Raw genomic sequence first — 18,389 nt, forward strand, 5'->3', positions numbered from 1 at the left:
TACCAATAAAGGAAGAATTTAAAACATATATATATATATATATATATATATATATATATATATATATAAAACATGGAAAATGGGAGGAGGGAGTTAAGAAGGAAATTAAAGTATACCAAGGTTCTTGTTTTGTGCCTATTTCAGGATAGAAGTACTAACTAATTTTAGACTTTATCAGAGACATATGAAATTAAGTATATTTGTTTAAAATTTGAGGGAAATCACTACTAAAACGTAAACTTCCAAAGCAGTGGAGGGATGGAGGGAACAAGAGAAATAAAGTCACCTTGATCGGTTCAATAGAGGGCAGAAAAGTAGGGGAGGAGGAAAGCAAAGAAAAAGCATGTCCAGTAGAAAATTTTTAAAGAGATGATAGAAATAAGGCCAAATAAATCAGTAATCAAAAAATATATAAATGGATTAAATAGGTCTACTCAACTCTATTAAACAGGTCTACTTAATGGATTAAATGGATTTAATAGGATTAAAATATATAAATGGATTAAATAGGTCTACTTTACTTAATTTTAGAAGTTTAGCATAACCTTAATGCCTGAACTGAAAACAATAAAACAATAAAAAAGCATGTCCAGTAGAAAATTTTTAAAGAGATGATAGAAATAAGGCCAAATAAATCAGTAATCAAAAAATATATAAATGGATTAAATAGGTCTACTTAACTCTAGCTCCATACTGCTTACAAGCAACATATGTAAAACATAAGGCTATGGAAGGCTGAAAGACAAAGGATGGAAGAAGATATAACGGAAAATTAATCAAAAGAAAGCAGACGCAGCAATAAAATCAGGCAAAATCAACCTCAAGGCAAAAACCAATAGTAAGGATGAAAAGCATCCTATTTAATGATAAAAGGGCCAACCCAGCAAGAAGATACAACAATCATAAGCCTGAATACTAAATAGCATTCTCTCAAATTAAGAAAAAATTGATAAAATTCCCAGGGAAAATGACACATTCACAATCATGGTGAGACATTTTTAAAGCACCTCACCCAGAACTCTTAGATCAGACATCCAAAAAATATCAAAGATAAACATTTGAAAAATGCAATTTATAAGTCTGACCATATATATGCTATGTGTATATGATGAAGGAAGCCTTGACAAATTCTAAGGAATAAATATCATACAGAATGCATTCTATGACCACAATATAGCAAATCTAGAAATCAGAAGTGAAAAGGAGCCCCTCAAACAAGAAAATACATTTCGAAACTAAAAAAAATTAAAAAATAAAAAATTCTTCTAAATAATTTACAAGTTAAAAAGGAAGTTATGATAAACTTCCTAAAGGAAGTTAGTTACAAACTATTTATAACTGAACGATGAAAACACTGCACCCCAAAACGTATGAGATACAGATACAGCAGTGTAGTTAGAAGGGAATTTATAGCCTTAAAAACATGTTAGAAAATAAGAAATAGTGTTCAAGAAGCTGAATAAAATCAAACAAGGTAGAAGAAAGAAAATAACAGAGAAGTAGTAGAAGAAAGGAAATATTAAAGCTAAAAGAGAAACAATAGAGATGCTCACCCAAACCAAAAGCTAGTTTTTTTAAGACTAATAAAATATAATTTTAAAAATATATTAAAATAATAAAAAATGCAAACCTTGAGAAAAATGAATCAAAAAAGAGAGGTAGGGTATAAGCATGTGGTATTAGGAATAAAAAGGGGGGCATAACCTATAAATATAATAAAAATGTGTAAAATTATAACACCATGAGAAAGAATATTTGTACCAAAAATTTTGAAAACTGTCAATTTTTGTTAAATGGTCCATTTTTTAGAAAAATATAAATCATCAAAATTGACTGAAGAAGAAAAATAAAACCATAATAGATCAATAACCATGAAATAAACTGAAGCTGTAGTTCAAAAAGTTTCTCTTATCCCAAAAAGGCCCAGAGAGTTTTATAGGCAACCTTTACCAAACCTTTAAGGAATAGATAATTCCTACTTTACACAAATCGTTTCAAAGAACAGAACAGAGAGAATGTTACCAAACTCATTTTAGGAGTTTAGCACAACCTTAATGCCTGAACTGAGTAACAACAATAAAAACAAAATTGTAGGCCGATATCACTTATGAACATAAATATAAAAATCTTAAATAAAATAACAGCTATTCAAAAATCCAGCAACCTATATGAAAATAATACAGCAAGACTGTGACAAAAACGGTTAGAGTTCCATTTCCCATTCTTCTCTTTGTGTTTAGCCATAAGAACCCTGATTTTCAGCTCTGCTCATTGCACATTGCTTCCCAATAAGAGACTATTCCACAGCACCTCCCTTGCAGCTAGATGCCACCATGGGATGAGTTTTTAGCCAGTACGATGTGGGAAAGTGTTGTGTGTAACTTTCAGGAAATCTTTTTTTTTTCTTTTTGGCCTCACCGAGCAGCTTGCGGGATCTTAGTTCCCCGACCAGGGATTGAACCTGGGCCATGGCAGTGAAAGTGCCGAGCCCTAGACCACTGGACTGCCAGGGAATTCCCGCCGGAAGTCTTTTTAAAAGGAAGGACTGCATCCTTCTCCTCTCTTTCTCCTTGGTGCTGCTCAGAATGCAGACAGGATGGCTGGTGCTTGAGCACCAGCTCCTTGGTTATGAGTGATGATATACAAAGGGTAGAAGATCAGCAAGACAGGAGGAGCCTGGGGTCCTGACACTGAACTTCTACATCCAGGCTTTTTCTTTTTTCTTGGTGAGAGAGAAATATACTGAAGTCACTGTTGAGACCCTGTTACAGCCAAACTTAATCCAAACTGATAATGGGATCAAGTGGGATTTATCCCAGGAATGAAAGAATGGGTCAACATGGAAAATCTATTAATATAATTCACCACATTACAGATGAAAGTATTAAATCTATGATCATCTAGGTAGATTCTGGAAAAGCACTCAATAAAATTCCACTCTCATCTTTTATTAAAAAATAAAAATTAAAAGCTCTTAGCCAACTAGGACTAGAAGGGAATTTCCTTAACCTGATCAATAGTATCCATCAAAATCTGTTGCAGGGCTTCCCTGGTGGCGCAGTGGTTGAGTCCGCCTGCCGATGCAGGGGACACGGGTTTGTGCCCCGGTCCGGGAAGATCCCACATGCCGCGGAGCGGCTGGGCCCGTGAGCCATGGCCGCTGAGCCTGCGCGTCTGGAGCCTGTGCTCCGCAACGGGAGAGGCCACAACAGTGAGAGGCCCGCGTACCGCAAAAAAAAAAAAAAAAATCTGTTGCAAACATCATCACACTTATAACTGGGCCTTAGAAGATATTCACTAATGTCAGGAAGGACATAAGAGTGCTACACGCAACAGTAAACTAGAAGTCCTCTTCAATGCACTATTACAAGGGAAAGAAATTTTAAAAATACAGATTTAAAAGGAATATCCTCATCTGCAGAAAATATCACTGACGATATAGAAAACCCATCGTGATTTTCAGACAAACTTTGGGTCCTAATAAGAGAGAGCAGCAAGGCTGCTGAATACAAAATCAACATATAAAACGTAATAGTGTTCCCAGACACTGGTACTGCCCAACAGGAAAGAAAAAAAAAAGATCCCCAACGTAAGATTGTCCATAATGCCTTTCTTCTGGATCATGAAAAAATCCTGCTTCCTAGCCTCTCCATACCCACCATTACTTCCCTGGAATTCATTCTCCACTCAGCAGCTAGTGACCTTTTGTAAACGTAAATTAGATCACACCACACTCCTTCTTTAACCTTTTAAGGGCTACTCATTAATTAGAATTAAATTCCAGTTCTTTATCATGCCCATGCTGTACATGACCTGGCCCCCACCTATTCTCCAATCTACTCCCTCACCACTGTCCTGTCCTGTTCCACACCAGCCACATGAATTTTCTTTCAGTTCCCAATGCATGTCAAACTCTTTCCTCCCCCAGTGCCTTCACATATGCTATTCCCTCCTCCTGGAATGTTTCCTCCCCCGACCATCACCTGAGTGTTCCTAGTCAACCCTCAAGTCTCAGCTTAAATGTCACCTGCTTAACCTAAATAAAATCCCTTCTCTCTTAGTGCCTGCTTTTTTCTTTCATATTCCCACCATAATTGTAATAATATCACATTACCTATTATACCACAGTGTGTAATCATATTTTTACTCATGGTTTGTTTATTCATTGCCTTGACTCCCTTCTAGGCCATAACTTCTACGAAGGTAAGAGTCATGTCTTCCACATTTCCCTGAGCATTTAACAGGCACTGTCATATGCTTATGACATAATAAGTGTTAATAATACTTATTAACAGATGCTTAATAAGTATTTTCTGAATGAATCAATCCACAAATGAATGACAGAGGTTGCTGATATAGTCTGAGTCTCAGTAGAATGCCTGCTGCACTCTTCCCAGGATTCAGGCTTGTTAGGAGGAATGGGGGGACCCCCAGGGGTCTATATGGATGAGGGACCAAGAAGCCCCATGAGGGAGCAAATGGGGGCACATGGGCTTGGTTTCTGGTCCATGGGGCAGCATTAGAGCTGGGGGCAGTGGTCTGAACACAGAGCTGCACCCAGCCATGACTCCTACCCCACCTCTCAAGAACTCAAGTCATAGACTTGCAGAATTGGCTTTACCGTAAAGTGCTACTTTTCTGTGATCTTTGTGGAATATTAAGAATTTGGAAGACGGTAGCTTTCAGTAATAATGGGGGCAACAAGGGCGCCTTTTTGCCGCACTCGATGGAGGCATTTACAGCTTCAGGAGCATATGGAGCTGCAGGGAGCTAGTGTGAGAGTAGAGAAAAGTGATGAATCCCCACAGGAACCCCAAGAAGTCTTGACCAGGCGCACACACACACACACACACGATGCTCCCAGGGGTTCCCAGAAATAGTTGGGGGAATTTAGGGAAGGTCTAAAACCCAACAATGGCAACCGGGAACAGAGCTGTGAGGGACTGCTACTGGCACTCTACTTTTATTCCTTCAAGGGGTATGGCCTGGGCAACACAGATTACCACGAAACTCTTGCAGCCAGCCCCAGGCAGGTTCCCAGACACCACACTTAGGGCCACTGGCCTGGGAGCACTGCAGCCCAGAGGGCAGATGGGCCACTATGACACTGCCACATGGCCATTAGAGAAAGCATCTTCCCATAGGAAGCCAACAACAGAGGGATTCCTCCCAGTATTCCCTCCAGAGCTCTCAGTGCTAATTTTTCAGTTCGAAATTAAGGAAACACTGTTTCTGAGGCCACCTAATGCCAGAATAGTGGCATACCCCCAACTGGTTAAATGCTTGTATGAGCCGAGTGGGGAGGAGTATTATATCTGCCCGGGGCCCCTGAGAGGCAATCTTCACGTTTATTTGTTTCTTTTGGGGTTCACATACTTGTACACCACAGGAAGTAACGAGGGATTGGAAAAATCCTGTTATCCCCTATAAAGGACAATTGCTAGAGGCCTGCTTTGCACCTACCTGCTACTTCTCCCTACTACCCTGTTCCCAGGACCACTGTATTCTCCTGTCCACCTCACAGCACCTGGGACAGGTATGGGTACAAGGAGAATTCACTTTAGACTGCCCTGGTGACACCTCCGTGGAGAGCCTCTGTGGCTGCTCTGACACCTCCCCATTCAAAGGGCTTGTTCTCAGGACCAGGAAGAGAGGGTGTGCAGGGAGTCCAGGCCAGTGAGGTCGTTATGCATCCCTCTCTCCTCTTCTCCACCCCACCCCCAGCAAAGCCTGAGATATCCCCACTCGGACCCACCTCTTGTCTTCTTCCACCTGTACACCGATGGAGTGGAACTCTCTTCGACTCCTGTTCTCCGTGTCCGAGTCTGAGATAGTCTCCACCTGGTGGCAGGATTGGGAAGTCAGTGGCCAGGGCTAGACAGGGGATGCAAGTCCTTCCCAGGGAGAAGGGCAAGCGATGCCTGAGCCCCAAGCCAGCTGGCAAATCCTGAAAAGACAATCTGCCTGAACAAGACGAGAGACCCAGGAGGTTAGATGCATCAAGGTGCCAACCTCTGGGCACCGCTCTCCGCTCGCCAGGGGTGATGGTGCCAGGATGAGGGACAAGGATGTGGGCTGGGACTGTCTGGAGCAGCCCCGTCGATGATCAAGCTAAGAGCAAGCGAGGAAAAGGTCTATATCCAGAAGGGCCCACTGACCCCCTCAATCCATCCTCAACCGGACGGGGCCTGAACTTCCTCGGCGCCTCCTCCTTCCATACCTGCACCCCGATGGACGGCCGCCACTTCCGCTGCCGCGCCAGGCTCCGCAGCTCCTCCCTGCCTGGAATGGTCTTGATGATGAGTGTGGGGGGCTTGGGGCTGGCCCGGGGTGACACCGGCGCCAACTCCAGGGTGCGCGCGCCCATGGCCGGGCCGTCCAGCCCGTCGGCGGAGCTGCAGCGCCGGGCTGGGCCCTCTGCCGCGGTGAAGCTCTCATGGGCGGAGTCGGTGCTGCTCTGGGCGGTGATGGAGATGCGGGGCGGGGCCTGGCTTCCCGGTGGGATGGGGGGCGGGGCCTTTCTGAAGTTGAAGGCTGTGGCCAGGGAACGCAAAGACACATAGGGTGAGAAACACGTCCTGGCAGGTGTCTGCCACTCCCCACACCCACGCGGTACCACGGGACCCAGCAGCCACGTGTACTCCACGTGCTGCTACCTACAGAACCACGGATCCTTCTCCCCATCATCCGACCCAGAGAGGCAAGCGACCTGCCCAAGGTCACACAGCAGAGCCGTGACCAGGGCCAGAACCGGACCCAGATCGCTCTCCAACCTAGGGCCGGGCCAGGGACAGAGGGGGCGTACTCACAGGAGCCGGGCCTCCCTGAGACAGAGGCAGGGGTAGAAAGGAGGGGCAGGCAGTCATCGTCTTGAGAGCAGCCGGCCTGGATGGCCCGGAGGTAGCTGTGGCTCCGCATGCGGAAACAGCCGGGCAGGTCCAGGGCGTCCACGGCCTGGGACTCCAGCTCCCCAAACACGGACCCGCACACGGCCTCCAGCTGCTGGTTCAGCTCCTCGCTGAGCTGGGTACAGGGGCCAGAAGGACAGTTACCGTGGTGCTGAGATGGGATGGGGGCGTCTCTGAGGCACTTTGCCTTAGGAATATATCTGGTTCTGCAGAAGCTATGTCTCTGTATGACTCTTAACGCCTTTGGACTAAAAGAAACCCTCACCCCCTGCAAAGAAAGATGGAGGCACCTCTGCCCTGTGCTGCTCGCCAGGCCTGCTTTGGGACCAGCCTTGGGGTCTAATCTTTCCTCTACCCCCCCCCCATGCCTCTCCCAGATGCCTAGCTCGGGTGCCTCCAGACCACCCCATCTTCCTCTCCACCTGTCCCAGCCCTTCACGTTTCTCTCACTTGACCCTGGGGGGAGAGGACCAGAGAGCTGACAGCCACCCTCCTGCCAAGTATGGGGATGGGGTACTGTAGGGAAGGACAACTTTTATTTTATTATTTATGACCAACTGCATTACAAAAATGATGGAAAGCAACCTATAGAGATAAAATGATGTGGCAGGAAGGAAATTAATGGGTACATAACAGAGCAAAAATGATCATCCTTCAAGTGTTCCAAGCCCTCCCCCACCTTCTGCCCACTGACTAGGGTTCTGGTTCAGCCTGCCGGCTCCTTCCCTGCCCTCATCCTCTGAGGAAAGTTCGGCCACTGCTGATTGAGGTTCTTGGTTTTGGTTCTGATATTTTGTGATGCAGAATCCATGGTGTTAAAAAAAAAATTGAAGCGACTAAGAAAAAGCAAAACAAAAATTTTGTTCATGGAAGCATGTCACATAACACTCCACGAAGACTAAATATGCCAGCGGCTGTAGCTTCATTTGCTTTATATGAGAAAACTGACACAAAGAAAATATAAAGGTAGGCAAGGACGTGGTTCAGTGGTAAGCTCAACACCCAGAGCACAGGATGGTTGCCCATTTGACCCTGAGCTTCAGAGCACCCATAGCTTCAAGGAGTATAGCTTCTGGGTTGCCCACATGGGCTATGTCGTGAGACTCAACTGAACTCCAGTGCTGGCTCTGCTACTTCCTAGCAGTGTGGCCTGGGAACATTGAAATTTGGGGCCTCTGTTTAATCACCTGTCAAATGGGAATGATAATGGTACCAGTGCTGGCTCTGCTACTTCCTAGCAGTGTGGCCTGGGAACATTAAAATTTTGGGCCTCTGTTTAATCACCTGTCAAAGGGGAATGATAATGGTACCATCTTCACAGGGCTATTTAGGAGACTCAAAGAAAAACAAGGGAGGCACTTGATGCAGGTAAGCCCTCAATCAGTGCCACAGGATGGCCTCAGGGCCTACCTGGTAGACACAGGCCACCACTCATGACAATCACACTATTCTTGTCACTGAGTCCAAGAGAAATTCCCCCATGGGTGATTATGTAGAGGCCACTGGATGAAGTCGTGGACAAGGTCCTCAGTAGCATCCACATGGTGACTGTGACAGCAAGTATCCCATGGTTGCATCTTGTGACCTCCCAGGAAAGATTCATGGCATCATATTTATGTACAGTCAACAGAGAAAGGAGTAGCTCGACTCATGTGTAAATTGCAGCTCAGTGTTTCCAAACTCGGCCCCCAAAGTGTATGTGCCATTGTATCACTAGAGTCTACCTCAAATTGAGCAGGAATTTCCATCCTATTCTACAGATAGGCAAACTAAGGCTCAGAGAGAGCAGATGAATTATCCAAAGATGCCCAGCATGTAAGTGAGAAAACTAAAGTGTCCAGTTTCCTGTCTCTCCTGCCAGGCTAACTGAGCATCAGAATGTCCTGGAGAGCTTGTTAAACCTACATTAACTCAGTCCCCACCCTAAGGATCTGAACCCAGGGTTCTCTAACCATAAGCCTCTCTTCACCTTGGCTGCTTTGAAGGTCAGAGCCAAATTTGCTGGAGATTCAGTGATTCCAACATGGGTCCAGTAATTAAAAAGAAAGACTGTCTGCAGCTTTTTCTAAAGGAACTTCAGTACAAGTGTACAGAAATCATAGGCCATGGACAAATCAATCCAAGATCCCGTAGACGTGAAGTTCTCCCATGTTTGTCTGGCACAAGCCACACTCTTGTGGCACCTGTGACTTTCATGACTCCTTGTGAGTCTACCTCTCATTTTCCTATCTCTTGACCTCTGGGGTACCAAGCACCAGTGGTACCTGAAGCTCAGGAGCTGATCTAACTCTTGCTATTTCTAGGCCGGGCTCAAGATACTCCCCAACTAGAACCAATCCAGCCCAGAGGGTCCCTCTGAAGCACAAGAAAGCTTATCTAACCCTAGCAGAGAGCATTTCAGTCTCAAGTCTGGACACCAAGGATGGAAGGAATCTCACTCCGTGGCTTAGATCTGTATCTCCAGCCCTTTTCTCTGTGTAAAGCACTAGGCATAATATCTGGCATATAGCAGGTGCTCAATAAACATTAACTACTATTATTAGTAGCAAGAGGTTCTTAAATCACAGTGACAATACCTCTCAAAGGCCCATCTTTCCCAAGGGTTCTCAAGCTCTTGAAATCCCCACCATATGCTAGTCCCATGACCAATTCTATCCAAGGCAGACAGAAGGAGGGTGTGAAACTCTCTGGGGCTACACATATTCCATCTCTACTAGCCAAGAGGAGCTTCTGGCGTTCCAATAAGGGACCAGGACCTAAGGGAAACGTAGATTTTTATAGACTCTCAGAGGAATACTGCATCTGAGCTGATCTTTACTGTATTACAAGTATGAAATTGCGACACTGCGCTGTGAATTCTCCTATTTTCCCTACACTGCCTTCCACCCTGCTCCCCTCAACTCTCACTTTCAGGAGAGTCAAAGCCAAAGAATCCTCTTGGGAAATGAGAACCTTAACCTTTCTGCAAACCAGACTCAGAATCAGTAAGTATTTCCAAGGATGTGGGATATTTAAAAGAAAATACTTTGCTTGGGTCTAACTGAAAATTATCTGTGCTAGAGTTAGTGGGTCCAACTGGGGACAAGGCAACATCCTATATACTTTACATATGTCATTTGGTTTAGATAACCTTGGAAAACCCTCCCATTTTAAAACATTCTAAAACACTTAATAAAATATAACAAACGTTTTATATACATTAATGGAGCTCACAAGAAAGCGAGGTAAGTCCCCAGGGGACAAAAGCAAAGAGGAGACTGGAAAATCAGAATATTAACTGTGTGAGCCAATGCTGCAAACAGCCCAGTGGAGGGTGGGAGGCGGGGGCAGGGGTTGCTGGTCTCAGTAACCAAAGGGCTTAGATTTTATCACCCACTTGGGCCCACACGAAGCGTGGAACTGGAAATGGGAACCTGCATAGAAGTAGGAAAGGGGAAAGCTTTGATGAAAAGACAAACTAGAAAAATCAATTATCAACACAGACTGATGACAAGGGAGCTAGTCGGTAGTCTAGGCACTGGGGAGAGGGGAAAGATGATAAACCTCCTAAGAATTTATACCCACAAGCTAGTCTTCACACAGACCCAGCCTTCACTGTCTGCATGGACCAGACGCCCCCCAAATTAAAAATTAACATTAAAAGGTCCCAGACTGAGAATAGTTGAACAGAAGCAATTTAAAAATATTTTCTGAATGGTTCTGAAGAACCTAGGGGCAGGACAGGAATAAAGACGCAGACGTAGAGAATGGACTTAAAGACACGGGGAGGGGGACGGGTAAGCTGGGACGAAGTGAGAGAATGGCATGGACTTATATATACTACCAAATGTAAAATAGATAGCTAGTGGGAAGCAGCCGCATAGCACAGGGCGATCAGCTCAGTGCTTTGTGACCACCTAAAGGGGTGGGATTAGGAGGGTGAGAGGGAGACGCAAGAGGGAGGAGATAGGGGGATACATGTATATGTATTGCTGATTTACTGTGTTATAAAGCAGAAATTAACACATCATTGTAAAGCAGTTATACTCCAATAAAGATGTTAAAATATATTAATTAATTAATTAAAAATATTTTCTGGGGGACCCACTCCGAACCCACTTCAGCTACACTGAAGACGAACGAACTCATATTAAACTGTGTGGTAAACAACCTCTGACACAGCTCCTAATCATCTTCACCTCCTGGCATTCACATCCTTGCATAGTGCCCTCCTCTTGAGTGCAGATTAGACCTATTGGTCCACTTCTAATGAACAGAATATGGCAGATACAATGGCATGTCACTTCTGAGATTAGATTACAAAAACACTGAGGCTTCCATCTTGGACACTTTCTCTCACCATCTCTCTCTAGGAGTCTTTGCTCTGGGGGAAGCAAGTTGTTATGTTTGAATTGTGTTATGTTGTGAGCCATATGGTGAGTCCCACACATCAAGGATCTGAAGCCTGCTGACAGCCATGTGAGTGTGGAAGGGGATCTTCCTCTAGGCAAGCCCTGAGATGACTGCAGCCTTGGCCAACACCTTGATGAAGCCTGTGAGACATCTGATCCATGTGGCACCCAGCTAAGCTGTGCTTGGATTCCTGACCCACAGAAATTGTGAGATAATAAATATTTTTTGTTTAAGACTCTATGTTTTGGGGTAATTTATTATGCAGCAATAGATCACTAATGCAAACAGTGACATAAACAAGAACTAAACTTCTACTGAGTGAAGCCGTTGAGAATTCAAGGTTTATCGGTTACTGCAGCTAGTGCTACCTTAGCTAAAACAGAATAGCTTTTAAACAATGTTTAAATTTTCTAAAAGATAAACAAAACTGAAAACATAAGGATAGAATAAAAACTTTGAGGGACTTTTCTAGCGGTCCAGTGGTTAAGACTCCACGCTTCCTCTGCAGGGGGCACAGATGTGATTCCTGGTCAGGGAGCTAAGATCCCACGTGCCGCCTGGTGCGGCCAAAGAAAAAGTTTTGAAAAAACCAGAAAGATGTGAAAAGGGACTAAATCAGATTTCTAGGGGGCAAAGGGGGAAATTTAAAACACAACTAATGAGTAAATGAAACACAGTTGAAGAGAAAAATAGTGAACCAGTGAATAGTGAATAATATCTGAGGAACTTACCTAGAAGGCAACATAGAGACGTGAAGAGATGGAAAACATGAAGGAGAGAATAAAAAGGCCCCAAATACAACAAATAAGAGTTCTAGAGGGGGGACTCGATAAAATGTAGAAGAGGCAATATTCAAAGGGTTAATAATAGTCACTGAGAATTTTCCAGACTTCTGACTTCAGACACAACAGAGTGAGGATACCAAATCCTATCCCCCAAGACAACTATAAAGCTGCACAAAACTGTCAAAAACAACCGTTTTATCACTCTGAAAATCAATCAAAGGTATACAGCCAAGAAACACATTCATGAAAATTACTGAACTTTGGTTGGGTAAGAACAGCATGAGTCTGTGGTGTCCTTGCCTGAGGCTGCTCCCGTTACCCAAGCTCCCAGCTCTATCTGTTGCAATAGTTCAAAAAGGGTGGGCCAGGCTATGAAAACCAGCTGCTTCACTGCAACTAACAAAGGGAGCTCACTTGATTTTGAGCATTGTCTGTTATAGTGTCTAGAATAAGAATAACCAGCAGCACTGCCAGGCTGAGGTTTCAGCACTGTTTGGGGGCAAGCAGTGGGACTGCCAGACTAGACAGGGATTTGATGGGGAGTTCCAGGGGCTACGACAGCCACAGAGAGTTTGATAAGCTCTTCACATAGTCTGGGTTAACTAGAGGCTGGGTGCATGTACAACAGAGATCAGAGAGGCCTTGAGCCCACCCACATATCCTTTGCCAATGGAGCCAGCGCATACGTGCAGAAGAAATGCAAGAGAGCCTGGTGAAAAGTAAAAGCCAGAGATGGCCTGAAAACAGCACAGTGTTTGTACTCCCCAGATCACACATAGAACCATAAAAGGAGAGAGAAGAAGTCTTACGGGCTTGAAGTTTTTGAGCACAACCTCTGATCAATCTCTGGCTGGACATTAAGCTATGCAGAGACAGGGTCAACCCCTAGGAAACCAGGCTTTAACATAAAAACAAGAAAGAAAAAAAATTCGTGGAGAAATCAGAGGCTGCATCTGGAATCGTAGATAGATTTCACAGATTTAGCCCAGGGATTAACAAACAAACAAAGCAATAACAATCTTCAAGAGGTAAAATAAGAATCCAGAGTTGCTACAATACATTATCTAAAATGTTCAGTATTCAACCAAAAAATTTGTGACACATGTAAATAAACAAGAAAATGTGAATGTCCCCAAACATTTGATTTATCAGACAAAGACTACAAAGCAGCTATTATAAGAATGTTCAAAGAACTAAAGGAAAGCATGTTTAAATATTTAAAGGAAGGTATGACAACAGTGACAGAATTAATAGAAAATCACAACAAAGAGAATTTTTTTTTAAAAGGAACAAGAAAAGGACTTCCCTGGTGGCTCAGTGGTTAAGAATCCTCCTGACAATGCAGGGGACACGGGTTCAAGCCCTGGTCTGGGAAGATCCCACATGCCGCAGAGCAACTAAGCCCACGCACCACAACTACTAAGCCTGCGCTCTAGAGCCCGCGTGCCACAACTATTGAAGCCCATGAGCCTAGAGCCCCTGTTCCGCAACAAAGAAAAGCCACCACAATGAAAAGCCCACACACCTCAATGAAGAGTAGCCCCCGCTCGCCGCAACTAGAGAAAGCCCTCACACAGCAATGCAGACCCAACCAGCCAAAAGTGGCAGCCAAAAATTAATTAATTATTTTTTAAAAAGAACAAGAAAAGAATCAAATGGAAATTCTAGAGCTGAAAAGTACAATAACTGAAATTAAAAATTCACCAGAAGGACTCAGCATAAAAAGTGATCAGTAAACTTGAAGATAGATGAGTACAGATTATCCAATATAAAGAACTGAATGGGGAAAATGACTGAATAGAAATGAACAGTGCCTCAGAGACCTATGGAACAACATCAAGTATATCAGTATGCATGTAATGCGAGTCCCAGAAGAAGAGAGAGAGAAGGAGGAAGAAAAAATATTTGAAAAAATAATGGCCCCAAACTTTCCAAATTTGACGAAAAACATTAATCTACAGATCAAAGAAACTCAATGAATCCGAAGTAGGTTAAACATAAAGAGATCCACACCCAGACACATTACAGTCAAAATGTGGAAAGACAAAAAGAAAATCTTAACAGCAACAAGAGAAAAACAATTCATCACATACAAAAAAATATGATTAAAAACTGGCTTTTCATCAGAAACAATGAACACCAAAGGCAGTGGAATGGTATGTACACAAAGTATTTAATACAAAAGAAGGTAGTAAAGGAAGAACAGAGGAACAAAAATGACATGAGACAATCCAACCATATCAATAACCACATTAAATGTGAGTAGACAAAACACTGCCATTCAAAAGGCAGAGATTTTCAGACTGGATAAAAAAGCAAGTAGATAGAAAATAAAAAGAAGGAAAAAGAAGTACCAGCAAACAGTAACCATGAGAGAATTTTCCAGATTTGATGAATCCTCAGATTCAGGGAACACACCACACACACACACACACACACACACACACACACATCATAGTGAAACTGTAGGACACCAAAATCAAGGACAAAATTTTGACAACAAACCGAGAGAAATGAAAATAACCAAGAAAGATTATTAGATTGATAGTAGACTTCCCCACAGCAACAACAGAACAGATGACAGAGGAATATCATCAAAACACTGAGAGCAAATAAATGTTGACCTAAAATTCTGTAATAAGCTAAATTATATAAAATAGTGAGAGTAAATGATATTTTTGGTTAAAGGCAGAATTTGCCACTAACAGACACTCACTGAAAAAAGTTACTAAAGAATTTACTTTAAAAGGAAGAAATGAAATGTAAGAAGGTATAGTGAGGGGGGAAAAGGTAAAAGTGTGAAGTATCAGTAATACTACTAATCAAGTACTGGTAGTATAAAATTTAATAACAATAATAAAGACTAACTGAGAGAGGTAAAAAAAAAGGTGGGACTAAAATACTGGGCAACTGGTACATGTAAGAAGGGAAGAGGTGATCAAAAGTAAAGTGTCCTAAGGTCTTTACATTGTTCAGAAGAAGGGTAGAAGTAATTGTCAATCTAAGACAATCTGAGACTTTGCTAAGTCAAATATGCACATGAAAGTATAAGAATAACCACAAAAATAATGAAATTAGTACATATAACTGCCAAATCAGTGTGGGATTTGGTGAAGAGAAAAATGAAGAAAATCCAATTGATCCAAAAGAAGGCAGCAAAGGAGTAGAAAAGCATCACCCAAAAGGCAGGATAAATAGATGGGCACAAAACAAGATGACAGAAATGAATCCAAGCATATCAGAAATCACAATAAATATAAATGTACTAAACTCTCAAACGACTGTCAGAATGGATATAAAATAAAATATAGCTATAAACTACTTACAAAAGACACACCTAAAACATAAAGAGACAAAAAGCTTTAAAGTAAAATATAGGAAAAGATGTTCTAGGAAAATACTAGAAGGGCAAAAAGTGATAAAGATAATAGAGTGACGTCGCTAGTTCATTAAACCTGTAAATTTCCTCTTCTGTAAATCAGGGGTTATAAACCATGCCCCCCTGGAAAAATATGTAAAGTATACAGGATGTTAGATAGTGTGAAGTGATGAAAAGAAGAAGTGGCGGGGGGGGGGGAGGAAGAGGAAAAGGAGAAGAACAGAGAAGGGAAACAGGAAATGTTGAGGGGGGTTAAAATTAAAATTTAGAACGTTTGGGTAAAGACCTGAAAGAAGCGAGGGAGCAATCCATGGGAGTATCTGGGAAGGAGAGATCCAGGCAGAGGTAGCAGCAAAGGACCTAAGGCTGAAGCACACGTGTGGTGTCGGAGGTGCAGCAAGGAGACCAGTGTGGCTGGAGTGGGTGTGGGATGGGAACAGTGTTAGGACAGGAACTCAGAGGTAGCAAAGGGCCAGATCATGCAGGGCCTTATACATCATAGTACAGTGTTCGACTATTCCCCTGAGCAAGGTCTTGATTGAATGCAATTTTATTTTTAAATGATCACTCTGGCCGTATTATGAGAGAATGAAGTGGAGCAAGGACAAGTGCAAGAGATCAACTAGAAAACAGTGCAACAGTCTAGACAAAAGAACATGGTGACTTGCACTGACGTGCTGGCAGTGGAGATGGTGAGGAGTGACTGGATCCTGGAAATACTTTGAAGGTGGGACCGACAGGATTTGCTGAAGGGCCGGACATGGGATGTGTGAGACAGAAAGGAGTCCAGACTGACTTCAGTGTTTTAGATCAGAGCTCCTGGAAGAATAAAATTGCCATTATCTGAAATGGAGAAGACACTGGATGGAGTAGGAAATTTGAGGAGGGAGAAAAGGGTACCAGCAGTTTGGTTTTGAACATCTTAAGTTTGAGATGTCTACTCAACATCCATGTGAGATTTCAACACACAGATATATATGCATTTATGGGAGAATGTGGGCTGGTGATAGACATTTGGGAGTCATCAGGCTCTCAATAATATTCAAAGCCATGAGCCTGGATGAGCTCACCCAAAGAGTGAGTGTAGGAAGAAGTCCAGGAACTAAGCCCTGGAAAACTCCAGTGTTCAGATCCTGAAGAGTTTGCGGGCACCAGTGACACAGACGAAGAATAGGCAACCAGAGAGAGAAGGCAGAAGAACCTGAAAGGTGTGGTGTCCTCAAAGCCAACTGAGAAAAGTGTTTCAGGAAGGAGAGAGTCATCAGCTGCGTTAGATGTTGCTGATGGATCAAGTAAAACAAGGTCTGAGCATTAACTAGTGGGTTTAGCAACATAGAATGGTCTTCTGTGAAAAGATGGCTGTACCAATCAGATTCCCTGATTCAGGAAATGTAACAAAGAAATGCTGAGAGACTGCAGCAGCAAAACCATGGGAGCCAACCAGGACGGTCTTTGCATTGCTTTTTTTGCCCAGCAAACAGTAAAAATAGCTAACCTTTATTGAGTGCTGGCTGTGTGCCATGAACACTATTATGGTGCCTATTTTTAAATAGAGAGAGTGGGGCTCAAAAAAGTCAAGTAGCTTGCCCCAGGTCACTCAGCTGGTAAGTAGCTGAGCTGGAATTCAAACCCACCTCATGCATTTAATTACTAAACTGTACTGCCTCCTTTAGTTAAGGGTAAAGTCTACACTTAGGTAGAACTCACACTTGTAAAATACCAGTGTGGGGCCAGGTACCTTGTGTTTGCTTGCGTATATTTTCTCACTGAACTCACAAAACCCCTGTGAGATAATCATCATTACAATTGTCATTTCAAAGATGAGCCAACAGGGGCTTGGCTTCCCTGGTGGCGCAGTGGTTAAGAATCCGCCTACCAACGCAGGGGACACGGGGTCGAGCCCTGGTCCAGGAAGATCCCACATGCCACGGAGCAACTAAGCCCACGCGCCACAACTACTGAGCCTACGTGCCGCAACTACTGAAGCCCGCGCATCTAGAGCCCGTGCTCCGCAACAAGAGAAGCCACCACGATGAGAAGCCCGCGCACCACAACGAAGACCCAGCACAGCCAAAAATAAATAAATTACATTAAAAAAAAAAAAAAGATGAGCCAACAGAGGCGTTGAGAGGGAGGTATCTTGCCAGTGTTCCACAGGGTGGAGTGGAGGGGAAAGAACTCAAGCCCTGATCATCTCTGAGACTGCAGTTCTGCCTATCTCCAGTCTATATGCTCAATCTTGCCTTTTACATGGGGTGGGTTGGGAGCAATCAGGCCACGAAAGGGCTGGGGAACCTCAGAGAACTGACGCTGCCATTACAAGTTCATCACTTTGAGGATGCTTGGTGGTTTTTAAGGATGTGACTCTGAGATCCTCAGTCTGAGTCAGCTCCAGGAGTCCCAAGGCAGGCTTCCCAGCTCCCCGGAACCAGACCTGTTCTCTCTCCATGGGCAGATTCCTGATTTAAAGGCCTAGGCTGAGCATGGGACTGAATCCCCCTTCCCACCCTTTCCTTCCAGCATGCTGGGCCTCTCCCTACCTGTCCGGTGGTGAGGGAACGGCTATAGCCAGGGATGGAGCTCCGGGGGTGGATCCTGGGTGGGACACAGCAGCTGGGAAAGGTCAAAATTTCAGATTCAGAACGGGGGTCTGCTAGGAGGTGGGGGAGGAGAATGAGAGCACTGAGGCCCCTGAGCGGGTCTAACCCTCAGAAATCCCAGAGATCCCCAGGAGACTCCTGGGTAAAGGGATTCTGCCAAAGAGACATTCAGATAGGGGTTATCGCAGGCACCCCCTCTTTATATGGGGCAGAGCAAGACTGGCCAATTGAACCCTAAGCAGGGAACCTGACTGGTACCCACGCTACGCACATCTCCTGCAGGCACCCAGGATCAGGATCCTACACCCCACCCCCACCCCAGCTC

The 18,389-nt window shown here is 43.9% G+C and overlaps 1 protein-coding gene across 1 annotated transcript in view; it reads right to left on the minus strand.

The window, feature by feature from the left end:
• Positions 1-18,389, minus strand: part of DLGAP3 (DLG associated protein 3) — a 60,767-nt gene that overhangs the window by 13,754 nt on the left and 28,624 nt on the right. Inside the window, exons 5-8 of the mRNA XM_032642582.1 lie at positions 18,005-18,077; positions 6,810-7,023; positions 6,221-6,534; positions 5,756-5,841 (exon numbers count right to left, since the gene is read on the minus strand). Coding sequence (XP_032498473.1) covers positions 5,756-5,841; positions 6,221-6,534; positions 6,810-7,023; positions 18,005-18,077 — 687 coding nt within the window. The remainder of the gene's footprint in view (positions 1-5,755; positions 5,842-6,220; positions 6,535-6,809; positions 7,024-18,004; positions 18,078-18,389) is intronic.

Source organism: Phocoena sinus, chromosome 1 (assembly GCF_008692025.1).
Source record: "Phocoena sinus isolate mPhoSin1 chromosome 1, mPhoSin1.pri, whole genome shotgun sequence".
Taxonomy (NCBI): Eukaryota; Metazoa; Chordata; class Mammalia; order Artiodactyla; family Phocoenidae; genus Phocoena; species Phocoena sinus.